General features: G+C 41.2%; 1 protein-coding gene across 1 annotated transcript in view; it reads right to left on the bottom strand.

Annotated features, from left to right (window-relative positions):
• Positions 1-27250, bottom strand: part of HDAC4 (histone deacetylase 4) — a 178939-nt gene that overhangs the window by 97889 nt on the left and 53800 nt on the right. Inside the window, exon 3 of the mRNA XM_026033717.1 lies at positions 18707-18778. Within this exon, the coding sequence (XP_025889502.1) occupies positions 18707-18778 (72 nt within the window). The remainder of the gene's footprint in view (positions 1-18706; positions 18779-27250) is intronic.

The following is a 27250-nucleotide window of genomic DNA, read 5'->3' as shown; positions in this document are numbered from 1 at the left end:
AAACGCTCTCAGCTTCCTAAAGACATTCAGAGAGGTAAGGAGATCAAAGTCACCTATCTGTTGCTGGGAAGGAATGCTGATCCATTGCCAAAACCACAGGGAGAAACGAAGCCAACCACCACTTTCCCGCGTCTGGTGGATCCTAGGACTTTGGGAGGCCAGAAAAAGAAGCATGATCACTAAAGGCTGAAAAAAGAGGTAGCATAAGCGTCACTAAAGGCACTAAAAGCATAAGCGTCTGAGCACCACCAAGGAACACTGCACAGCAATACGGGAGGCAACTCAACAGCCTCTGCATTGGTACTTTGGTATAAATTAAGACCCTGACCYACAGTCTTCTGTAGCTCATTCTTAGGACTTTGGCTTTACATCTTTGGCAAGATGCAGGATGTTATTTTTTCACCCGTTTAAAATGAACCAATTGAGCAGGAACAAATTCTGCCATTTTAAGAGAATATTAGGAAAAAAATAAAACAAGCAATTCTAGGGAAATTTAGATAACCTCTACATACTCAGATTTCATGATAGTTTAGACAGTGCTTCTTTCACTAAAATGCCACATTTGCACCAACAGCAATTAACTGAAGTTTGAAGCACAAGAAGAGACTTGCATTTTGAAGTAACATAAAATGCAATTGCCTCATTCAGCAGTGAGGAGTGCAGACTTGTTGCCATCTTGCTCTGGTTGCCAGGTGTAACCTAAATATAACCCCAAACCTCATCCAGCTGTGAATTATGTATCTTCTTCATCTTAGATGACATTCAACGGGTGGTCTTTAATACTAAGGGTCAAAATAAAGGTAAGGCTTTAACTTCTGCACCCAATTTTCCCTCCCTTCGTACCTGTCTTTCAACTTTTCCTTACACATTGCCAAGTTTTTGAGGGCTGGGCATTACAGAGAAGGAGATCAAAGTCTCATGAAGGAAATCTGAGGGGAACCAGGATCTCACCTGAGTATTCATCGGCATTCATCCATCCCGCTAAACAAACAAACTAAATCTCAACAACCTAGTTTCTCTAACAGCGCACCTTAGGGTAGTAAAATGCTACTCTACTCCTCCATGCTCTAACTACCTCTCACCCAACTAAGATGTGGTAGAGTCCAGGAGAGGTAAAAACACTTCTTAGCCAGGAGCTGAGAACCATCCTCAGACTCTACTCTGGGACACGGTCACTGTTAATGACCATATCTCAGTTATATCAAAATAAGCAGTATTTTATAGGCATCAGCATGGAGGCATCCCTCTCTTGCCTGCACATCAGGATTCCTGGTTTGCTCACAGGTGGTGAGAACGAGGAAGGACTCCTGGGAATCATGTGCAGAGTCAGCACTCTGGACTGGAGAATGTATTTTGGTGTCTATTATCTGCAGAGCCTATGTCTATTTTACACAAAAATAAACTCTTCCTTACCAAGGACACCACATTTTACAGCGTGTTTTATTTTTAAGCCACTTCAAGCACTGCACATCCTAAAGCTTCATCCCTCCAAATTACAAATTCCTTCCTATTTGATGTTATTCAAGATACGTTCAAACTCATTCATACAGGAGATATTTTTTGTTTTGTATAATACACAAAGCTGCCCCCAAAAGCTGCTTCTGAAAAAGCAAGCATCGCTCGCAAGAGACATGAAACAGCGCTCAGCCCTGGCTTAATTTGCCATTCTATCTACTGCCTTTCTAGCAAAACTCTCCATTAAAGAAGTCAGTGTTGTATTTTTCGTTTGTTTCTGAAGCATATCAAGTTATAAGAAATACTAACTTTTGAGTCAGAAATTTCTTCCCTGCCTCAAAGTCAATATTTTATAAAATTACACCCACTTAATGTGTAGTTGTCTCAATGTGCTGACTCATTTGAAGAGATCCTGAACTTAAGTCATCAAATATAATGCATACCCAAAGGATTACAGAAACACRAGCAATCACTGAAAAGAACACGAGGCCATTGGAAACATTTGGAGAACCCAAGAACATGTGTGAGAATGAACGAACTGTTTCTCTCTGTTAGATTATCATCATTTGAAAAGCGATGGTTGCTTAAGCTTGCTTATGAAGGGCACTAGTCAGAACTTCCAGTTCCAGTAACTGATTTTTAACATGCATGTTGAAGAATTGGAACTAGGTGACATAATGATATCTTGTGCTGTAGACCACTTAAATATAATCCCAGTCACAGGAGCGATCCCAAAATGCCAGGTTAAGGTGCTAGAAACAGCACTCCGAGGCCGCTCTCACTCCACCTTGCAGCAGAAAATGTTCACGTGCCACCTGACACAGAGGCCACGAAACCCCCGTCTCCTCTCCCCAAATAATCAGCAAAAAGAACCACTGTCTGGGCGCTCAGAGMAGACCTCTGGCACGAGGAAAAACACATGACGCTGAGATGTCATTAAGGGTTCCMGGGTTGCTCTCTGAAGCCTCCCCACAACGCCAATAAATACAACATGACTTCTCAACTCGGAAGCAGCCTCATCTAGATACTCTCTTATTTTTCTAGAGATTATTCTGTCCCTCAGTATACATCACTGGCCCAAACATCAAATCCAGTGCTTCCAGAATAGCACTTAGCATTTGCAAAATGCCATCGCTGTAACTTTCAGCAGACACACTTGTAGGATCAAATGTGATCGCCAACCCGTGTTGGTCTATGTAGCAGTCCACCCATCCTAACTACAAGAGAAATATTCAGAACTTCGAAATATTTAGAACTTATAGCATGTTAAACCCTGTGAAAGTGTCTTCCCTACCGAAGTGCTCTTAAATCACTACAGTTTAACCCTCTTATGATTGAGCATGATTCAATTTGCTTGTTTTCACTTCAGGGCTGATTTGCCTCAACTTGGCTTAGCTGCAACATAACAGGCTATCACGTGACAATATTGAATCCTTCAGGCTGATCCCACAGCTGTGAGCAGCCCATGAGACCAACTAAAGACCTTGCAAGGCTGTGCACAAAAGTACTTGCGTGTCCAAAAGTGCTCTGTGAAAACGGAGGGAATAACTAAACACCCACAGCATCCAATTTGGGGCAAACCACTGGCCGGATCACTGCCAATGCCAAACTCCTTGGACCATGACGGTCAACAGGCCAGCTGCACTGTAAAGTAGCATATGTAAAGGGACTTCTAAAGAGAAACACTATGTGCRGGCCAGAGGAGTAGCCCATTATTTAGAAAGGAATTATTTTCAGAGAAGAAAATCATTCAAACAAAGATGTTTCTTCCCCCATAAGACACTAAAGCTTTAAGACTGATACAGACAGTTTTGGAAGTTTTGCAGTAAGAACTACACTTATGGATAGATATTGCTGGATAAATTTGATCAAACAAAAGTTAACAGGAAGGAAGAAACATTAGGCCAAATACTACCAGTGTGCCTTTAGAAAGAACAAAATTCATTCTTGGCTTCAAAGTCTGCCTTCCTTGTCCAGTTATCACTTTGTAGAGAAGCATGTTCTTGGAAACTGCTGGTTAGCAGCTTGTTAAATCTTAGAGGTCACTGYTTTACCTTGATTCCTGCTTCATAAGCACACATCTCATTAAATCTCCAGCACGTACGTGATAGGACAACACCAACATCAACGAAGGTGTYGCGACCAGATGCCAATAGATTTTGCATCATCTCTGGGTAAATGCTCATGATGGATGAAAAAAAGTATTGCCAAAACCTTGCAAAAGGGCTTCACCACTAAGTGGGTTTTGTCCTTCTTCCCCCAAAGACCAACATCACTAAATCCCCCTGAGGATGCAAGCGGGGAGAGACAGAATAGTAGAGATTAGCATTGGACAGTTTATCAAAGAATTTATGGGTAACATAAGAACAGCAGTTCTGCACAGTCTATCTCTAAAAGACATTTGTGTTGTTACCTGATGGGAAGCGAAACCCCTGTCAGAAGAGATCCTGAACCACGAAGTGTTTCCTCTCCTTGCAAACTCATCCTGGATGCATAAGAAGCTTATCCAACCACACTGACAGTAACAAAAATATGCCAGTGCTACAACAGGTTGCATCATTTTGAGAGTGAAAAAACAAAAAAAAAAAAAAAGAAATTCTTCAATAAAGTTAAGATTTTATACTTCACTTGCACTTCTTTTGACCGTTGCCTCAAACATGAGAAGCAACAAACCCATCAGACACATGTCAGATCTGGAAGATCTGCTGCTTGTGAAGACAATGCCTTTGAAAATAAGCATCAAGTTAAAATCTGATTTATAAAAGCTTAAATTACATAAAAAGTTTGGTTATGTAAGCATCTTTGGCTTCTCCAAATTGGCTTAACAAAGTGTAAAACTGTACATTCTTAAACAAAAAAAAAAAGTGAAGTTAGAGAAAACCAGTGTTATATTTGGACATATTCTTAACCCATTTAAAAGCTCAGGTTTTGACTGTGCTTTAACAATAACTTATTTTATCTCRTCTGTGGGAGGCAAATAGCTTTCTGACCGCAGCTTTTCAACAGATGCATTATATGAGGAAGACTCAACAGTCCTGACATGGCAGCTCTCGCTGCTCTGCGGGGTCAGCGGTGGCTGGTAATGAGTCGAGGAGCCCAAAGCTGCCACCACATGAAGCATCACTGCGTCCATTTAGCCAAAGGACAAATTTTAAAAGGATTTAAGCTTCCTCATTATCTACGTTGTATTTAGAAGCGTCCTCAATGCTCACAGACAGCTGTATTCACTAAGTGATGCACAGCTTGATCTTTTAGATATAAAAGAAGTATTGAGATATAAAATTAGAAGGTGCAAAATAACACCATGCGTTATACTTGAACTTTTAAAGTAGCTAGCTATTTTTTGTCATATGYAAGATCCTATTTTTGAGATCAACTGGAAAACACATTTTAAACTGTATTTTAACCTTAATTTTCAACATATTCTAGGTCTACTTGGAGAAAAAATTGAAGCATTTTTCTTAATAWCACATTGAAAGATTTCATATTGCATACAATTCTTCCATTCCTTTTCTCATACATTTCATTTAAAAGTGAATTTTATGGTACAAGAATTGTGTTCTTTAAGCACCCTACCTTGACCAGCAYTGATGATATTGTTAACACATGTACACATAATCCAGATCTCTAMATTGCAGGACAAGGGGAGAAAAAAACATAAGAATGTGAGATAGAGTGCTACTGCTTTGCAGAAGTATATGAGTCTTTGTAAGTTTTAAGAATTTGGTGTTATTCAGTGATGTACAGAGACAAGTTGTCAACTGCATTTCTTCTTACTTAGTGTGGCACTGCACCAATCTTCTTCAAATTTACAAAAAAAAATTCAAACTTCTAACTCCTCCTTCTGTGCAAGACAGTACAATTTTAAAAAGAATCCAATTTACTTTTACCAAYAAAACTTTACCCTTGGGTATGAACAAGCCACATTTTTGCCCCTGAAAATATACAGCTGGCATCAGTTCAAGAATGCTTTTTAAGGGGAAAAGAAGTCAGCAGGTTGAGCATTTAAACCCAGTCCAACTTGCCTCTTTCCCTGAAGATGGAGAAACAGTCATGGCCCTACATGAGTTTGGGGAAGAACTCCCAAATTCAACCTCTTTCACCTCACAGAGGCCAAAGCTCAGAGCGGCACCTCAACATGTCCACTGAGGAGAGGAAGAGGGTGCAGGCAGCAGGGAGGAGGCACTTGCAAACCACCAAAGGAGCTCCAAACAAACCAGAAAGAGGAAGCCRTCAGGCCGAGTTCTGCTTCCCAGGCCAATGTTCATATATTTGCAATACATGATCTGGCCGTAGAAGTCAAGATACTCTTCTGCCATCAGAGTACAAACCAAGCTGCTCCTGAACACAAATTACATAACCCCAGTGTCATTACTATGAACATATAACTATATATGCTCGGCAAAAGAATTTGGTTTTCTTTTACCATCTAAGAACTCTGCTGAAGACACTGTTCTCATTTTCACAGTTAAATGCATAATTATTCCCCTTCCCCCATCTCCTTTTTTTGTTAGACTTTTTGTACTTAATTTGGTAACTACTACCCAGTATCAGAAACGAACACTTAAAAGCATGGCAGATTAATCTGTATGTTCCCAAATCGAGACAAATTGACTTTTTTTTAGAAGATTCCCCTCCAAATTCCCTAGTTGTCTGAACGAGAGGAAATTACTGCCCATCTCCCACTATGCTTCAGAACAGAAGAACAACTAACTACACATACTGCAAATTTTCATGTAAAGTTGGATGATCTTTCTGCGCTGCTTATTCTTGATACTTGAGTCAACACAACCAAAGCCTCTCTGTCTATTTTTATCCCTTTCTCTTGCCAGCACCTGTACATTGCCACGTTAGGCATCAAGGCAAACTGAAAAGCAATAGTCTAATCTGAAGTTAAATCCTCCTTCTGTTTTTCCCTGCTGTATCTCCACAATGTTAAAGGTTATTTTTTTTTTAATTCTACTATTTTTTCTTTAAAACAGATCAATAATGTATGCATTTTATGTAACCATAACTCTGTACAACTGAACGCTTCCTATGTTAATTCTAAAATGCTCATCTAGCGATATTAAAATCAGTAAMTGTTTTCACAAGGCATGCAGTCAGTAGAATTTCAAACTAGTATCTGCAACACGGAGAGTCTGAGACTGAGGAATCATTTATCATTTCTACMCCAAATGGAGACACTGAAGAATTAAGCACTGAACAGGATACGTAGCATAGCTAAAGACACATATTGGAATATACATCAAGAGAAAACGCTCTCGACAGGAAAACACAACATCCTTCCAACTTACTCATGGAGAGTTAATACTACTTGGTTGAGTAGCACTCATGAGAAATACTATTAACTGGGCCATTAAAACACACAGAAAAGTACCTCCAATGGTATGGTAAAGTTATTTGGGGTGTCCTTTTTGTGCCCCGTTAGCTTTACTTGCATCATGCAGTTCCCAAAAAAAACGTTCAAGAGAGCTGTTTTTCTTGCACACTGTGCATAAGAGCATAGACAACATATTAGCACAAGAACAAAAAAGCACCATTAGTAATGCTGAGACTTTATAAAGATATACTCCACTTTTTTTTTTTTTTTTTTTTCCGGAGTAATATGGCTTAATAGAAACTTTAAGTACTAAACAGAACACTTTCCATTCAACCTTAAATACATAGGCACTGTTACTGATGCCATAATGACTAAGTCCTTAAGTACTAATCCCATAATGACTAAGTCCTTAAGTAATTAAAAATTTCTAAGACAACACAGGGACACTGGTACATTGTGACCGAAATTAAAATTTTCTACGCAAATCCTACGAAACCCCAGGGAGATCCTAAGAATTCCAGGTACGCCAACCATCAGGCAAGTCCTCTCCTGGTTTGCACAAGGACTGCCAGAGCACAATGGAAAAGGAAATCTATCACTAATGAGAGTGTGGGCAATTCTTAGTTTCAAAGCAATTACATTTTAGCATCTAAAGAGAAACAAAGTGTTCTGACTCCAATCATTACTGTTGCCTTTCCAGATGGAAATTGTTCACCTTCTTTATCCCATTGCAACAGAGCAGCCCCAAGCTAAAAGGGTTTTTTTTTTTTTTTTTTTTTTTCTTTTTTTTTTTTTTTTTGTTTTTGCCCCAATTAATGCAAGATGCATGGAGTATCTGGCAATGTGTTTTCTTCTTACCAAAGGACTACGCAAGGCCCTATAATAAAGGATTATAGTCACATTAATTCACACTACATTAAAATTTATACATCTCTAATACAGTGGATTTTTTTTTCCGTTTAATAACACGTATATATCAGATTTGGGGATCACTCCCTCCCCTCCCAATGCTGTATCTTGGGCCAGTGTGGAAAATCATCCTTAKTGCAGATTACCCACTTCATACAAGTCAGCGGATGCCTCAGCACCTCTGTGCTGACCTAGCACGTGCCCCTGATCCAACCCTGCTGTGTGTCTGCACATGAGGGAGGCAACCAAGGGATTGGCTCCATATGTCCAAGAGCTCCCTGCTCACCAGGAACATCACAAATCCATGCTCAATGAAGGAGCACGTGTGGGCTCACGGTGGAAACCAACCTCAAGAGAGCTAGGGTGATCTTTAAGGCCAGATGGACAAAGAGCCCAATAGGAARGGCACTGAGGACAACAGTCCTGCAGCCAAGTGCGTCATTTGAGTCACTGCAGTGGGGTCAGCAGCCCTTGGCCACAAAGTGGCATCTTGGTCAGGGCCTAATTCTCAGTTTTGGGCAGTCCCTTGGTGCTCCTCACACAGGTGACACTGAGGAGCAGCTTTGCAAAAGCCAGTTCCAGGCAGACCGAGACATGTCAGTCCAGAGCTGCTGAGTTACAGCAGACCTTCTTGGTGAAGCCTTGACATAGAGGGATCCAATGTCTGCATGATCCAAATGTTCCCTCCCCTAGAGCGGCCAAACCCAGCTGGATCTTAGGTCCCGTCTGGAATCATTCTGTTGAGTCAGTCTCAATCAAATGATTAAGAGGGAAATGGCTCATGAGAGAACCGCATTTTGGCATTCCTCCTCCGCAACATGTGTGGAGAGGATTTTTCRGATGGGGGAAATGTTTACTGGAGGGAGAGAGGGGGAAAAAAATAAAAAGGAAAAAAAAAAAAGCCTGTACATTGCTAACTCAATTTAGAATGAGGAGAAAAGGACAGAAAAAGGCACTGAGGAAAGCAGAACTAGAGGATTCTGATAGGAGGAAGGGCCCTGAAGCCAAGTGCACAAGTCAAGGCAATGTTTCCTTGGACCTTTTTCAACGTCAACGCAGGTCCATGCATGTCACCACRTGSTTCCAACCTCCCCATCTCAACAAGMAGATTCAGGGTGGCTAACGATGCTTCAGAACTTGAAGCAGCAAAACTGCATTTTGCAGTAACAGTGAGCAAGCCCTGCACCTTTATTCGTCATTCCCAACAYCATGGGTGGATTTGGTAACATTTTTCTGGTGCTGATTCTCTGTCTTAATCTAAGTTACGCGGCATTCTAACTGGGATAAGCTATAATTAGGATAACTTATTGGAAATTCAACCAACGTACACACTGATTCCTGCTGCTTGAATCAGGGTACTTGAATAAAATCTAGTTTTTTCAAACTGTATTTTGCTATGATTAATCAGTCATGAAATGCAAAGCTTTAACCTATTGCTAAATAAGCTTCCAAAATAAGGAACAAGCGTAATATGTCGCTCAGGTCTCTTAAGGCGTCCACTTAAATGGCAGCAAGGTTATGGCTTCTTCAGTTAAGGATGGTACCTCCTGGGAGAGGGCCAGCCAAAGTACCATAAGTTCAAAGAAAGTGTAAGAACAAAAAATACACACAATATTGAAATAAACCCAACACCACAAATACTCAGGAACCATTGCCACTTCTCTGACATGTTCTTCTCTCTCCATCAATTCAATTTTTCCCAATATAAACTTCCTAAGGGGATGATTTTTCATGCAGAATATTCTAAATAGATYATCTTGATACTGTTACGGCTTTCATTTTCATACAATTTTTTGCAGTTCTTGTCACTCCCCCACTTAAATTTATTTTCAGCATTTTAGAAACTCAGATTATTTCCTTTAAATATTTTCTTTTCCCCCTCCATCCAGCTTATTTAGTCTTGTGACACATTATTTACTGAATAGGAACATATTATATAAGAGTTTAAAATAAAACTATAAAATGAATTACTCAACACACAACTTCACCTGACTATCTTGAAATGAAGGCCCATAAAAAAAAAGCAAGGAAATACACCAACACTCATTGCACATAAACGTTCATGCTAATACGAAAGTTTAATAAAGAACCACTGATTTTCCTAGACATAGCTCCTGAGCAGACAACAAATAATTCATGCTGCCATTATGTGAGAGAACATCAATAAATCTCTTATTTCCAAAGCACTGTTTATACAGACATGATACTTGAACTTCTCATGGTCCTCCAAGCCTAATCACCTGTGCATTTATTCTCATTGCGAAGCTTGATGAGAATAATAGGATGGTCTGTGGGTTTACGTGAGCTTTTAGTATAAAACAGTTGAAAAACATTGTAAGAGAGAGCTGCAGAGAACCTTCCTGCATCATAATTTACTGGCTTAAATATCCAAGCTCATCTCGATTTGCACAAACCACGCAACTTCTATACATCTGCTRCAAGATGATGTCTACAGAACGTCTTCTGCACATGACCTGGAAATCCCTCTGGTCTTCCCRAAAGCAAAGTCTAATACCACAGCAGACTTTAATTACTTTCACATGCTATATTCAGTACATTATCCAGGCATTTATTTGTATGTTCCTTCTGTACCTTCTAGGGACTGCCTTTTTTGTGATTGCTCAATCACAATGCATTTGCTGCATAATATCCTGTCCATGGTCCTTCTCGCAAAAATAAACTGAGCCTGAACCAAGCGCTCTGTTCCTCAGTACAGCTCAAAGTCAAGAAAAGCACCTCAGCATGTATGTTTGTCTAATGTTTTTCAAATAATTTGCCAAAATACTAAAAGTGTGGGAATAAACCATCATTAAATACCACTGTAAAGTATTTAACAGCTTCAGAGAGTTTTAGAAGAGCAAAAAATAAAGCACAAGACTAGTTTTCCCACATATTTTTAAATTTATTTTAAATACCCTATTGCAACAGCCTATTCAAGTTTCTGAAGAAATTGAAAACCAAAAAGAGCTTTGCATTTATTTCATCCAAAAAACTAGTTACATATAGGTGGAAAATTTACTACTATTATTAAAAAACTACATATGCCACTAAACCAGCGCTTTGTCCTTACAATTCCGGACTTCGAAGTCCCTCATAACATCRTGGATGTTTTTATAAACATGATTGCAAATATGTTAGGGAAGTGAAGGGGAAGTTTTGACCTAAATTTCACCCGCTCCTTGCTCTCGAGCACAACCGCTATGATTGTTTAGGAAGAATTCCTCTTTCCAATAGAAAAGGTCAGTCACTGACTTCCCTTCCAATTTCCCTTACAAAATTCTCTGCTAAGAATGGTAACAGCTTAAGAAAATTTCTAGCAAAATATCATTAATTCTGCATATTACAATCTCGGTTCCAGCTCAGTGACTCCAAAGTCTTTTATTAAATCATRAAAACTTAAGATTTCATTTCTAATGAAATCTCTATCAAATACAAATGAATCATCCAAAAGGACAGCACTCTGTGAATGAAAACCAGATGGAGCCATAGTAACGACTGAGTGGTTTAAATAAAAAGATATTAGCTAAGCCAAAGGAGCAGATATTTATCACAAGCACTCGCTTCAAGTAAAGTTAAAGGAGACAAGGACGACCTTGGGTAAAGGTAGACCTCAAATCACACCTCTTCCCTACCAAATGCAGAGGTATCATCAATCATAAAGTTCTATGAGGCCGTTTTGGTGAGAATGAACCTACTACCACATTTAATGCACAGAAAATTCACGTTTGCAGCRGTATTCTGTCTTGATCCGGCCAGTTTTGGATCACAGGAACTCTGAGCCCAGGATTCGTGCCCTTAGCAAGACAAGCTCTTGCTTTCCCTACTCTTCAGTAATTCACTCTTAAGGCTGCTTCCAAAGGCAAAGCAAGGACACAAGGACAGAAAGATGCAGGTAAGTTTAAGTGTTTACATTGCAATTCAGGTCTCAGATGATCTTTTTTTTTTTGAACATGAATCCTCACCTTTCAAGGTCTAAGCACTTAAAGTCAAAACAAGGGGAAACTGTTAAAATTGGCAGCATTCTCGCATTTACTTTCCCCAACAGCACTGCCAGCGTTGCTCATACTGGAGCAATTCAATTACAATTTTTATTTGTAGGCTTGACTTGTACCTTAGCTCTACCTGGTCTGGGCTTTCTTTTTTGTGTTTTTGTGATTATGTTTGGTGAGAGGGGGAGAGAAGAAGCAAAGAAAAGTGAGAGCAAAGGTCCATTTAATCAACAAAGAACAGCTCTTCAGACGAGCATCTGCTCATTCTTTGATGCACCAGAATCCAAGCTACACAACTGATACTCCCACCGGTGTCTGAAAACAAGGCACAGCTGAATATAGCCCTGAAAATCAATATACACCCAGGAACAACCTCAAAGATTGTGATAAATGCACCCTGCATCAGAAGAAGGAATTTCTAAACGCACGTGACCGCTGGGCACTGACCAAGTGGCATCTGCTCAACTTGCAGCAATAAGTTGCCTAGAGGTAAGCTTAGTAGGTACCCTGGGGAGCTCAGCACTACMAAATACATCTGTTAAAATAAAAATAAATAAAAAGGAACTTGGATCAAAGCAAATATRTGAGTAGTCCTCAGCTTCTGGCTAACACTCAGCTAAAATTTTCACTACYTCCTGGTAGCTACCAAAAGACAGGAGGGTTCATCATAGGGTGGGATGGGACACTCCAACAAACCCTAACAACCTTCTTCCATCTAGAAGAAACAAGATGTTTGCTACAAGCTCTAGGGTAATGGTTTTATTCTTTTCAACAGAAGGGCAGAGAGAATTAAAACCTAAAGGCTTCCTCCTAATTTTCAAGCCTCTCCAGGATTGCAGATCTGGGCAAAGCAAAAAGATCAGACACGTTAAAAACAGGACATAACAAAGCTACTAATAGATCACATCAAAAAAAATAAAAATAAAAATAAAAATAAAAATAAAAGATTTTTTTCCACTGAAAAAATACCTCAATCCGTGATCAACTTTCTCAACTTTCCATGCAATATTTAGTATTTTTTCATTCACTGCATAGTAGCGTTATTTTTAGAAAAGCCAGAGGCAACAAGAACAGATTCCTGATTAACCATTCAAGGGAGCCTCTAAATGTCAGTTCCTATCTTGCCATCACCTTCCCCTGCTAAGAAGTCTAAAATCTTAATATAAATACCATCTAAAAAATAATATTAATGCCTAAGTATAAAACTTAATACAAATGTCACACATAGGGAGGCTCTTCCCTCCGTCACCTGCTTTCACACAGTGACAAATGCATGACAAAGTTGCCTTTGGAAGGGAATCAGGGAGAAGTATTTTGAACCTAGTCCTAGATGTTCCCCAAGTGCTAACCAAATCCTGTGTGATCTACAGCTGACTGGTGTGAGTTAATAAACTGAACAAGGGAACGCAAAAACAAAGGAAAACAGCAACTGGGTCTTGCAGTAAAGAAAACTTTCGTAACAATTTGCTTTTATCCGAGAAAACAGTTCCCCTTTCACACCATTAAGATTTAACCACTGCTTCCAGCTTCTAAAAGAGAAACAAGCCATTAATAATTCATCCTACCTCCTCTCCTTAATAACCATTTGCTTGCATGTAAGGAATGAGGTGAGAGACAAATGACTTCTCCAAAACAAATCAAAAACCCACACCCAAAATAAATAAGTTCAGGAGCTCTGTGCTCCTGCTCTTGACATCCCACAGGATCGGGACAGCTACAGACCATGCTCTGGGCACTTGTCAGAGTGGTTCTGGCTCCAGCAAATGCAAGGGCATAATAAAAAGGGTTTAATYCCTTGGAGCCTTCGGCACATGGATGCTGAAGCTCATACAGTGAGTCTGGATACAGCACTAGCTGAGCCAGGGAGTCAAGTTTCAGCTTTCCTGCGATTCAAAAGGCAACTGCTAGAGACTCTAGAGGTGCCAATTCAGTCCTTCCACCTTTATAAATAGTCCCAAAATGGTTGTTTGCATTCTGTGCATTCTGTAAATATGTTTGTTTGTTTTTCCTTTTTTTAAATGGAAAAGCAACATCRGAAATAATCTGTGGAAATCCAAAAGTCAGCTCAAGCGTTACACAGCGCTGCACTATGTTCATCCCATGTAAACCAGGTTCAAATGGCCCTTGTGGAACTACGGATTGCAAGAGAACATTACTACTACTTTCAGCTGTTATGATGCTTATTGGCATTGAATGGGCTGCATTTGGTACTGTAGCCCAGGGCAAGGAGTAACCTTCTGTTCACTCCAATAGCCTCAAGACCTCTCTTTCATCAGCAGCTTTTCAGAAGCCTTGGAGAATACAGACTACATCTACAGAGAATATAGAGATGGCYCTGCAGTGTGATGAAGCTTTGCAGCAGTCCGTGACGAACAGGTCCCAGCATGAACGAGGAGGAGCGAGCTCAGGTCTGCAAAGGGGAGAGCCAGGAGCCCTGACTCCCCRCTGACCAGCCAAGGTGCTTCAAAGCACCCAGCTGCTTTGGTGACCTTCTGCAGGAGCTTCTGAAGAAACGCGCTAGAGAACCCAAGGCACTGTCTGAGAACCCCCTTCCTTTGAAGGGATAAATGAATAAAGGTGTAGTATTCTGGTCTGTGTTAGACTAACTGGACTTCCACTCCTTTCTTTTCGAAACTGGGATTAATTGGTGGTTTAAAAAGCTTTTAAATTGATGTAACAATATCAGTCTAAAGGCTCTTACAGACCATTTACTCATAAGCGCATCAGCATTATTTTTTTTCAGATGAATGTGAGACTGGATAATCAGGTGYTGCTGTTAAGGACATCGCTCAGCTCCTACCGCAGCCACCACCATCAACTCCTAACATTTGGCAGCAGATTTCCATCAACCCAACTCATTAAAATACCCCCACCACTCACCTCCCCAAATCCACGGTGCCTGGTAGGCAGCCTGCCAGACACTCAGTGGTCTGCAGATCCTCCAGGAGGACAACTCCAGGAGGACAACCCCAGCCACACAGAAGATGCCTGCCTCATCCACAGCACCTGCTATGGAGAAGACCTCATCTAAGCAGGCAAGGCAAGGACAGCTGCTTTTCTCCCTCTGCCACTCTTCTACTTTGCAGTGAGTATTTCAACACAAATCGTTGTCAGCTGCACATAACCATTGGTTAAATGCTCCAATCATCGCCCTTCCTATTATCAGAACTTGGGAATGCAGCCTTGAAAGCCAATGGAAATGCTATGGGAAAGGGTGAACTTCTTCCCAAATTCAGTAATTGGGCTGATAAATGCTTTAAGCACACAGCCAGATACCCTCAAAATCTCACATTATGTCATAATGAGCATAATGGAGAAAAAACAACAGATAAACTGAGACTGTTAGTCCTAATCTGCAGTTTTATTGAATTGAAGCTTTTAAGTTTAAAGAGGTATAGTTTCCATCACGCTCCATTTTAGCATTTTCCTTACAAATAACACATATCAAGCTGTTTTCACATTTCTAATACCAAAGAAATTGCCAAGGATTGTATTCAATTGTAACAAAATGAGCAACAATAAAGTTTATACTGACAAGAAAACTACTTCACTAAGTCTCTCCAGCTTACCTAAGGTGCCATAAACACAGCTTTTTAAAGGAATCTTACTCATTCTAACACTCCAAGCACATTTGATGCAAATTTATTTGATCCAATCTAGAGGCCGGTACTGAGAGCACAAAATGCTGTTTAAGAGGATTACGTACACGGTATCTAGAAAATTACACAGTTGAGGTCTTTAAGCGTTGGCTCCTCATTTCCACACTAGAAAAACAATTAACTACACATAATTCCTAAAAACAATAGTGGGATGATGATGATAACAGCAGCAGCTAAGGAAAAGCAGCATTTCATGATCATATTTTGACATCCTTCCTACACARGCCAAAGATGCACTAATACTCGGGGCTGCAACGAGAGAAAGCAGCTTTAACAAGTCTTACCGAATTGGCTACAATATTCCTGCGAACAACATGAGCAGGGACAGTCATTTTGTTTCTCTTTTACCAGCAGCTAAGAAATTCAGAAGCACTAGTCAAGAGACAGCAYAGTTTCAGGAAAGATATTTCCTTTTTGCAAATTAATCCCCAATTTGCACCAAAAAAAAATGAGAAATCATTTTCCTAAGCATGCACATCTGCTAGTGCCTTGCCAATAACCAAAACACATCCTACTCCAGCAAACTCACTCCTGAAAGGATTTAATGGAAAACGCTCTTAAAAGTTTAAATTGCAGAGCTGAAACACTTTTTCATGACAGAGCATGTTGTGGACTGGGGTATTTTACATCCCTTCATCGGCCTCTTGCATCAAAATAAACGCGACTCACATGAATCAATTTTTTTCCAAGGCAATTTCCTTCTCTTCATAACTGACAAAGACAGCAAAGGCTCTGGCTTTCCACAAATACTCCAAAATCATTTCATCTCAGCTTGGAAAGCAATGCTGGAGATCAAGCAGTTCTGCAACACCACAAAGAGCCTACTCCTTCACGTTTTGCCAGAAATGGGTGCTTCCAGGTTTTAATTTCCATTCTGCCAATAAGAAATACACATTTCCTCTCCATACATACACTGCAATGCTGAAGACAATAACCCAGTATGTAGCAGAAGATGCTTAAGCTCTTAGGAGGAAATATACCTGGGTTATCACTGCCCATAGACAACTACATAAAAGTCAGTCTCACCCTTTGCCCACCATCAGCACCATCAGCCTGAGCTTTCTGGCATGGAATGGGAATTCCCACAGCTCAAACGCTGGGAAAAGTCACTCGAGTCAGACAAAGACACCGCAGCCTCATTTGCTTTCTACCCACTTAACACCAAAACAGCTCTCCACTATTTTTATTGTGTTTTTAATGTGTTTTTCCCTTGTTTTATGCATTTTTTTGCTTGTTTTCAAAGTTAAGAGAGTGAAGACAAGCAATTAAAAACATTCAAAACGCAGTGCAGAAGGGACAAATTAACCTAAACGCCTCGAAGTCCCTAACACCTTGAATCCACCTCCAGCCACTTGGGGAAAACAGAGGAAACTCTGACATCAGACACCTTGAGCTGTTAACAAGCATAAGCCTTTCTCCCCAAAATATACCTACAGGAAGTACGACAGCTAACAAGCAAAGTAAAACTCCAAGAAAAAGTGAAACACAAAGAACATCACATGCATAACACTGGCTTCCTTGTCCACAGACAGAAGGAAAAAAGAGGGGAGAGGGATGTAATTCCGCTTGTACACCCAGACAAAGCCACAAAACTGAATCTAGTAAATGGAGAGAAAAACCTTTAACCTGATCTATGCTACCCTGGCAGCCTTAACAGAAGTCTGTCTTTCAAAGCTAGGAAATAGAGCATCCCTTACCTCAAGGATGGGTTTTAGAGTGTGCAGAGTGAAGAGAAACTTCACAGGAGGTGAAGCCAACCATCAGCACTGGGTAAATGATCCTCTCTTCCTTGTTTTTTCTTGCACAAAAGTTCTCCCCACTTCAAGATTTCTTTTCCCAGATATGCATTTGAGTCTGCAAAAATCTTGCTTGGGTCACAGCCTTTTTTTTTCCCCCTCCCTAATCTATTAAGCTATTTTGAATAAGCTTCGTTTACATTTTTTTCAACTTGCATTACCAGAAGGACCGAGATCTCCTGCAAGATCTCTTCCTTAATATAAGAGGGCCTAGAGGCGTTTTGGAAGGCAATGAAGACAAGAAAGCCAGGTTTCCAGAAAACTTGAACTCCTACCTGGAAAATAGACGACGCTTCATGCAACAAATCTCCATAATTATAAATACCTCTCTCTACCTCTAAACTGCAAGTCCCAGGACATGAGTTGTAGATAATTCCCAAAGTAGAATTAACTAGCACTGACCACTGACACAACAACAACAAAACTCTTAAAATAGACCCCTGATCACAGAATTTTTTTTTTTTGAGGAGAGAGGAAGAAACAAGTCGAGATCYGAACCATTTTTTTCTTTTAGATACATAYAYACACACACACACACACACATATATAGAGATATATAACCTTTCCTTGTGCAGAAGGGGAAGGAGGACAGAGGCCTTTTATGACCTCTATTGTAATCCTTCACCTTTTTAAAGTTCCCCAAACTTCTTGGCAGTGAATAAGCTCTTAGGAGCAGCCGCTGGTTTCAGAGCCATGTGTTGCTTAACTTGAGCTCAAAGGCTTTGGGGATCTAGATAAGGGGGCTTCCAAGCTGCTTGAGCCCAGACTGGGTGAAAAAGTTCACAGCTACAATGAGAGCCACTCTGAGGGCTGCTGGAAACAAAACACTCCTTTTGAGGAGAGAAGGGGGGGAATCTGAAGCAAGCAGCAGACTGCCCTCCAAAGTATTTCCTGCATTTCGGCCCAAATCACCATTTCCATGGCTGGAAGGGCTGCAGTCGTGAGCCACAAGGCCTGACTCTGCTGCACGAGGAGCAGCCAGTCTCCAGGACGGACACTGTGGGCATTGCCCTTGCTTTCCCTTCTTCACAGCAGCAACAGGACTCCAAACAACAACTACAGCAATATCATTAGAAAACAACAGCTAAGAATAATACACTTGGACCCATCTAAGCTCAGCTGTAACTTTTTTTGCTCACCTCAACCTGAGAAAATCCTTCCCTATAGGAGCAGCGGCTCGAAACACTTACTTTGCTTCAGCGTCCCTTGGAGGCTGTGCAAGGACCAGCGTGGTGCTGCTTTGTTCTGCTGTCCTCCCCTTGCTACGGAAAAGCAAGGAGCTCCAACGAGATCAGGCTCTCCCCAGCCCTTGCCAAGGGTGGGGGCTGCTTTATAGTTAAGACTCCCAAGGTGATTTTTGCTCCGTCCTCCCTCAGCTTCCCAAATCCCACTCGCTCAGCCTGGGAAAAGAGATTTCCTGCAAGTTCTGACACACTTCACTGCATCGTTTTGCATTTGCATTCTGCTACCCCACTTACAGGACAGATCTGTAGAACAGTAGACTGCCTTCCCAGAATAGGAAGAACATTTAATATTAATATTAAAAACAACAACAACAAAAAAGTTTCTTCTTACCAGAGCTAGGCATGTGGTTCACTCTAGGTGGATTCAACAGCTCTACTGGCTGGTCTCTGCCAGAAAGCCCATCTGGAAAGAGGGTGGGGGGGAAAAATAAATAAAAAAAAAAATAAAAAAACACATCATCAACTCTTTGGTTAGCTGAACTATTTTAGACATTCCAAAAAAGAAAAAAAAAAAGAAAAAAAAAACCTAGCCAATTATCAATGCAAAACAGATACACACAAATAGCACAAAGCACTTAGGAACAAGAATGCTAACAAGGCAGCTGCATAACGACTGMTTCCACTAACACAGAAAAGAAAAGATTGTCTGGATTGTGCTCAGGTCTTCCTGGTCTTTAAATTCAACTTGCCCTGATCCCAATCCAAGGAAATAAGTCACATCAGCTTGTAGAGCTTATCATGCAGGAGCTCAACAGCAACTCGCTTTTCACTTCAGGAAGGGAGTGCAGTGAAAACAGAAACTCATCCCAATGAAGCGAAGCTGAGGAATGGCTGTAATATGCTAGGAGATGTTAAAGAAGACTGGCAAATCACTGTAGGAGACTAAAATGCAGAGACATGCATAACAAGCTCCGTTTTGCATAAGTTTGGCTTTCAGAAAGGCATTAAAAACATACTTTGTAAATGATATGCAGAAACCCTTCTTGCTGAAGCAGTTTTCTATTTAAAATATTTCAAAGATTGTATCTTGCATTCAAGCAGAGTTAAAACAGAAAAACATGAGACCTACAAGTACTGTCGACTGCCAGACCAGATTTTCTAGTYGCTCATTCTCCTCCCATCTCCCCCCCACCAAAAGCTGAAGGGAAAAACATTCAGTTCAGGGACACATTACGGACATCTCACTACAGCGTGCTTACAAAGCTTCAGCTATGCTTGAATACAGAAAATCTTATCTCAAATCCATTTGTTCCACTGTAAATACCTCTACCTTTTCCAGCTATGCCTCATTTGATCTCCTTTAGCACATTTCTGTATTTTATCCTGTAAGAAACAGATATGATCAAGGCAAACCCTGTCTGAAGACATCAAAAAAGCCGCCCCGTCCCTTAAAGTAAAGGACAATTCAGGTCCATAAAAATATTAAGATGCTAGTGCAATATTATTAAAAAAGAGAAGAAATTAAAAGAAAAAGCTACCACGCGGTGTTTTCCTCTCTTTCTTTCCTCCATTCCAAAGGTTCTGGAAAGAAAGCATAATTGAGTCTTCTCCATCATTTGCACCACTGACATCAGCCAAGGATCAGCGCAGCCTCAGGCAATGTGTCAATAAAATAAGCTATAACCATAAGAAGTTTCCCTTCTGACTATTCACTTTTCAAATCTTTTGGCTTTCTATTTATCTCTTTTTTCTTTTCTTTTCCTAGAGCTAACAGAGTGGATGGGTGACATTTCACCAGCAAATCTGCTCCATCGGCAAACTGCAGTCACCAAGGAGGCAACTGGATTGAGGAGACCAAGCTAGATACTCCTATTTAAGAAAATGGCCAAATTGCCCACCAAATTCTCTGTTACAGAGCAAAGAGTACAAGTGGAGAGCAGAAAGCACAATTCTCCCCCAACAACCAGGCAGTAGCTGCTGTATGGCAGCTATTTTAGCGCTTGGAGTAAGGCACGTCCTAGAGCTACACCACCTTCTTCTCCAGGTCTCTGTAACCTTCTTCTCTCACGTGGCTGGCAAACAGCCAACCACACAGAACATCAGGTCACCAAAGACCTTGCACATGTTGACAGGCATCTCATCGCCCAATTCAAGCCACATCAGATGACTCACTGCAGGCCCATGAGCTGACCTGGGTAGCACCATCTACAAATACATTCTCAGTCTCTTGATGAAAGCCTCCAAATTACTCAAGCATAAGCCTACGTTTTGCCATAAGATGCCAGAGAGGCAGAGATGCAGCCTTTCACACCACCAGTGATCTCACAGACCAGAATTGAGCATCTCGGATACAGAATTTGCATCTGCAGCACATGCAAAGTTGACTTGTTCTACAGCTGACTCCRAGCAACCGCCACCACAAATCTGAGTCCAAAGCCAAAACACAAAACGCAGAGATCAAACACTACCATCCAAAGGGGCTATTAAAAGACATGAGTCCTAAGCTCTGTAACTTTAAAAGAAGAAAAAATATCCTTACATTTAAGTGTTAAGCCACACTGAGCATGTTGTATCATCACCCTGAAGATCAGCTAACCACCTGAGGGAATCCAAGCCTCAAGTCTCACGAAAATGCTTTTTTAGCTCCTGCCATACCGTGTTCTCTTCTTCCTATGGTTACTGGACACACTGTCTCCTAAATCAATTGCTGTGTAATTGAGCTCCGAGCTGCAAGAGGAAGCATGATGTTTTATGCCAACACTTATAAGCAAGCAGCAAGCTTAAGAGTACTCCGGGTTTGCAAATGCCAAAGTGAATACAGTCAGTAGTTTTACCCCCGCCCCGACTCCTACCTTTCCCAAGTATTCACCTCCAGCCCTCTCCAAGCTTCCACATCTATTTATAGAGGAAGCTGAGACAATTATAAAACTAAAACACAGAAGACACTAAAAATATCTGGGGCACATCCAGCTTGATGCTTTTACCCTTCTTCCTGCCCTGAAGGGATGGCAGGGCTGGTTCTGCACCCAACAGAAAGCTGGACACAGATGGTAGCAGCTGCTCCAACTGATGTGGACAGGCAGCAAAGAAGCACAAGGAGGTCAAACCATGCCATTACCTTTTGACTTGTGCAAGCCACAAATCCTGGTTACAAATAGCTGGGAYGAACCAGATTTCCTGCAAAATGCTTTCAAGTTCACTCTGCTGGCCAAGTTTTTCCTAAGCTACTAAAAATAYTGGTCAGGAACAAATGCTCTCTTGAGCTGGTTCACCATAAATACCAAAAAACAGCAGGAGTGAATTGTCCCCGTTGGATTACAGAGCCCAAACAGTGCAGGCCTGCTGCTGGCTACAGGCAGCGCAAAATGGAAATGATGCCCCCAAAGTGTCCAGTCCAAAATCCACGGAACTCAAAAGAAAAACTACCATTCCCACTCAGCCATAAACATCAGCCATAAACATCAGACAGCAGCAAGTTTAATTTATGGCTTAAGTGACTGCAAATTAAAACAAGATCCATAGCAAAGCAAAATAGATAAGTATAGCTTTATTATTTCAAGAAAGAACAAATATCAAAGGACAAGAGAAGGCTGGAGTGTTSGACGAGTTCTTTGCTTGCTTCTAGCAGAACTTATAAACATGCTTAATATCAATTAGTTTAAGAGCACAGGCCAGAACTGGGAAAGAAGGGGTGACTTCAATACTTTGTTATGTATTCTGCTCTTTCGAGTTGATGCAAATTGCCCTACTCTAATTCTCTGCATCAACTGATGAACCACCGATGGTTGGCTTTAAGAATGTACAGRAGACTGGAAAAGTTCGTAAGATGTAGAAAGTAAATCTTTAAGAAAGGGAGGAAGGAAAGCAGAAAGGGTATGGAAAACAGGAATTATTGACCAGTATGTGATTTTCAGAACGTTTTCAGATATATACCTAGCATATTGCAGCTGTCCATACTTTTCTGATGCATTGGAAAGCTCGGGTGTGACACCACACAGGACACTGAGTGCGCTGTTGTGACAGGACACACTTCGAAGCCCCGCATGGCAATTCGTGAATGGGGAATTCATGACAAGTTGCTTAGTGGTTGCAAAAAATGTAATGATAAATGAATAAATCCCTACATCTAAAGAAAAAAATTAATAGTCGGTGCAAAATTGTGGAAAGGGAAAAAAAAAAAAAAAAGGCCAAAGCACGTCACAGAAGTGAAAAAACCCACATTCTGGCAATTCTACAAGAGACAACATCTCCTTCCAGGACATATTAGCAGTCACATATGTAAGACACAGGAGGTAATTACTCAGCAATGTGACAGCCCCCTCGGTCAAAGCAGCCCTGTCCTCAGCTTAAGATACRGCGTTAGAAGATGACTGCTGAGCAGTGAGGAGGAAGATGCCGATTTTCTCAACCCCATCAAAAAAAATAGAGTTTGATTTAGAAGAAGAGACCTTGTCAATCTGCAGGACTTAGTCATTTTTTTCCAGTGTTGCTCCTTTTTATCTGTTTACACCAGGAGTTTGACACTTCTAGACCAAATATCTCTCAGGTTGTCTTTGGTCATACACTTTTTTTGGATGCAAAGCAAAGGAACACTTACCGGAAAAGACTTAACAAAATAGCAGCAATCTGGTATTTCTGGGAAGGCAGGGAATCGAACCCTCTGCAAAGGACCAGCCGCAAAGGTCTTGCTACTCGGCTCCCAACCCTTCTGCTCTACTTGCAACTCAAAGCTTCAGGCTCCTTCCCAGAGTGGCTGTGGGGGCGGGCACACAGATTGCACAGAGTCTCATCAACTTCGCACTTCTCTACACTACAGCAAGAATCAGAGCTCTGACTAATTCCAGTTATTGGAGAAAAGCAGAGCAGAGGAAAACTGCTGATATTGGATCCCCCAGCCCCAAGAGGAGCCCTTCCGCCTTCACATCTGCTTCAAGGCAGACCTGTAACCAGGAGGGCACGGTACAGCACAGAGAAAGCTACGTGACCAGCCACAAGGYCACTGCAACCCAAGAGGTCAGCTAGTATCACACACTGCCATTTGAAGACTTTGAGAACAGTGTCGACCAGACAAGTCTGCGCTAGCACTGTAGTYCGCATCAGGGCCCCATACTTTGGGGAGCATCTTGGAGCCTTCTGGGATGCAACTCCTCTGGAAACACACTCCGGACCACCCAACATGTTCCCAAGGGAATTCTATGCAGGAGGGCTGGCCTAGATTTAGTCCTAAAGCAGCTTTTCTAAAGCACACAGCCTATGGTACAGAGCATGGTACCTCTTCAGCATCATCCGGTACCTCTGCAGATCCAACCCTACCCCGATTTGCTATTTCGGTCACAGATTCYTTCTTTTGCCTTTCGCTTTCCCTCCTCCTCCTCCTCCCTGCTTAAGCCTGACTCCTGATCTACAAACCACACTTGTGATTCCTGTCAGCAGCCTAAGCTGAGGTACACCTGTAAAAGTGAGAGCTCCTCTACCTACCAGCATTGCTCAGTGAATTATGTGCTGTCTCAGTCACACCTACAAGCCCACAGCTATTTCACGGATATATACCAGGGCTAAGAACATCCTTCTTTTTCTCTGATGTCAGTATGCACGTGCCATAGTCACATTATTAAAAAAAAAAAGAAGAAAAAAAGAGGGAGAAATAAATGTTTTGAATCTTATAATCTTATACATGGGTTAGGAGGGTTTTTTTTGCTCTATAATAATGTATAAGCAGCATTCATGCACATCACTTATTGTCAGGGTTGAGGGCAGGATGGGGCATTAGTGGGTGGCTTTGGTCAGCTGTTATTACTGTCTTTCAAAGCCTTAGCATCCCAGGTAACTAAAACAGGAGATCCAAGGAAGAAAAGGCTCTTCGTCTCTGACAATTAAGCACAGTCCACTAAATGATCCTGACGCACATATTAACATCTATAGTGTATAACAATAAGTTAAAATATTAGTAATGAGAATAGTAATTATCACGGATGTATTATTTATTTGTCTACTCATTTGGAATTTACAGAGAAAAAAGGGCTTCAACATTTACAGGAAAGCAATTAAGGCAGCAAATGGATTATTTCTCTTTAAACCTATGAGAAAATGCTCAGTGCATATTTCCTCTCTAATTTGTCTGCACTCAAGAATCTATTTTTGGAACTCTCCCTAGACTGTATTGTAGCACCACATGTACTGTAATGGCATTTTAATTAGCCCAGAGAGCTGGAAGATGCACTGTGCATCCAAAAGCAGCCTGACAAAATGAGAGCATCCTTCTCTTCCCTTCTTGGAGATTTACTGCTGCTCTCAAGGAGAGATACCAGTTATGTATTCAATTGGAATTGACTGCAAATACTGTAAAAATCCCGTGCATCTCCACACGCTATAGATTGCAAAAAGAACAGATATAGTATTTAAGCACTATTTACTTGCACTTTAAAAGTCTAGGGTAAAAATAAACTGCTGCAGATTATGCTGTAAGAATAAGGGGATGCAGTAAAAGAGGTYGTAAAAGAAAAATATATGACACTTGTGTTTTAAACACATGAGCATTTGTCCTTCAAATACGATCAAGAAACAGCCACACAGATGAAATGAAAGCTGATCTAAAACTGTYTGTGTCACGGTTTGGGTTGTTCTGCTTTGTCTTTTACATCTAACACCAAAGTTGGAGACCTCTCGCTGCCAACAACTGACACAAGACAGAAGTAGCATCAGCTCAGTCTTGTGTATATTCAGTTTACTGTATGCGTATTTGATCAGCTGTAAGAGTCTTCTTTGATGCAATAAGACTAGCTCAGGCTGATGCCTACTTCTGTGCTGAAATGGTTGACACACAGAGTCTTAGATTTCCTGYACGTCCTTGACAATACCAATTACTCAGGGGACACTAATATGTCCAAATGTCACATAGGGCACACACAACATATCACTGGGGCCAGGGGCAGAGCACAGCGCTCAGCACCTTGTAAGAAAGACCAGCAAATAGCATTTTAGCTCATTTAGCTTTAGTTTTATTTTACATCATAAGATGCACAAGAAGATGCTCGAGCATTATGCCTGCAACAGCTTTGAGCTGCTGCAAAGAAGCTGGTAAAAAGAAATCCAACAGACTTTCCTCCAGTCAGYATCAAGGTACATGTAACACTCAGCAATAGTAAGAGGAAAAGCAACTCTTGAGGGTTTCTAGGAAGCTATCCTCGAAGCTAAACACCTCAAGAGCGGTGAAACAGCCGATGCTGTGGTCCTTAAGGTGTTTACAGATTAATATCCAAATGACAATACAGTACTTGAGAAATGCCAAACTGCAAAAGCGGTGTGCTCTACTTCCTACGCCTTTATTTTCCTTAATTCCTTGCAGTGGGAGGATAACGCAGTTCCTTCTAAACATGACAATCTTCAGTCACTTCAGCAGATTCAGACGGCTCGATCTGCCCCAGGTTTAAAATAAATGTAGCTTTGAGAACGCGCTGCAGTACAAAATAATCCTTTACCTATGAAGGCAGGCAACCTAAGGTCGCGTGTTAACCTGTCAAGAAGGTCAAAAAGATAGAGCGCAGTTAAAATGGCATAACACAATTACATCAAAAAAAAGAACATTTAGCTGTTTGAGCAGGCTTTTTTCCTCCCTTGTGGGCAAGAAAAGTCTGAATCCCCTACAGCCACATTTGCCCCTGTCCCTTCAAACAGGAGCACCATTAGGCATAGGGAAAGAAGAAAGAATCCTTACATGAAAGAAATACAAAGCTGCACGGTAAGCACAAAAATATCCATATTTCATGTTATTTTTCGTTTCCTCCATCTGTAACAAGTTTCAAAATTAGCTCACTTTCTCCACAGTGATTAACCACAAAGTCTGTTTTTGGGGGAAAAAAATCCTGCACTTGCACTAGAGACCAAACAGGCACCCAACGGCCCGACACGGGTGGCTGAGGAAGTCTCCCAGTCTCCTGGGTTGAAAGCTGAGAGCAAGAACCACAGAAATCTACCTGCAGCACCAAGCGTTGACCTAGTAGAGGCAGACTAGCACAAAGAAACGGGACACTGGAGCATCCCAGTGTCTCAGATGGGACACCTCAATGGTCCAGTTTGTTCATGAATGCACCTTAGGTTCCCAAAATCAGAACCAGGTTGACCCCCACTCAAGGGTCTCAACATCTCACGTGTGTAATCAGCTCCCGCACGTCATTGTCTGTCCCTCTGAACGCTCCATTTTTAGCTCTTCAGTCATACATCTTATCAGATCACCATCTTATTTGATACACACAGAGCCACTCCTAAGCATGCAACAGGAGGGAAGTACCACGCTAGAGATTATGTGCTATTTTAGGCTTATCTTACCCAAACATTTCCTGCAGTATCTCTTCTTGAGCCAACATGAGAAGGTATTTGGGGCATCACATCCAATACTCACCCTTCACCTCCAGCAGGGCAGGAGCTCAGCATCTCCACTGCAAACTCAGTGTGTGCAATGTCCCACGCACAAGCTTGCAACAATACTGCAAAAAGACACACCTCTACATAGACCCAAMATGCATGTTTCTGAATTTAAGATTTATTCTCAGCAGCTCAATGAAGTATCAAAACAAGGTGCTGAGGTAAAGTCTGGTTGTTGGAAACCAGAAGAGTAAMGGAAGGTTAAACACCTCTCTGCCCTAATGGGAGACATCTTCAGTTCCTTTTCCCACAACTGTTCAGCTATCAAAAACCAACATAACAGGATAAAGYGATATTTGCTCCTATCACTGTATAAACATTAATCTCCAAAGCTTTTGGCACTATCTTTAATTCAGTTTACAGATAAACAGCAAGGCTTAAAATCATGCAAATGAGGGTGATTAAGATAACTACATGAATACCTGGCCCTGAGAGCAATGGAAATTACAAGAACACAGAAGTTGGAGCACTGAACACTAATACTTCAGCTAGAGYTGCAAGTTTTCAGATTCTT

Source organism: Nothoprocta perdicaria, unplaced genomic scaffold (genome assembly GCF_003342845.1).
Source record: "Nothoprocta perdicaria isolate Ctin4 unplaced genomic scaffold, notPer1 scaffold_132, whole genome shotgun sequence".
Classification (NCBI taxonomy): Eukaryota; Metazoa; Chordata; class Aves; order Tinamiformes; family Tinamidae; genus Nothoprocta; species Nothoprocta perdicaria.
The sequence above is the reverse complement of the archived record's forward strand: the minus strand, read 5'-3'. Positions and strand labels throughout refer to the sequence as shown.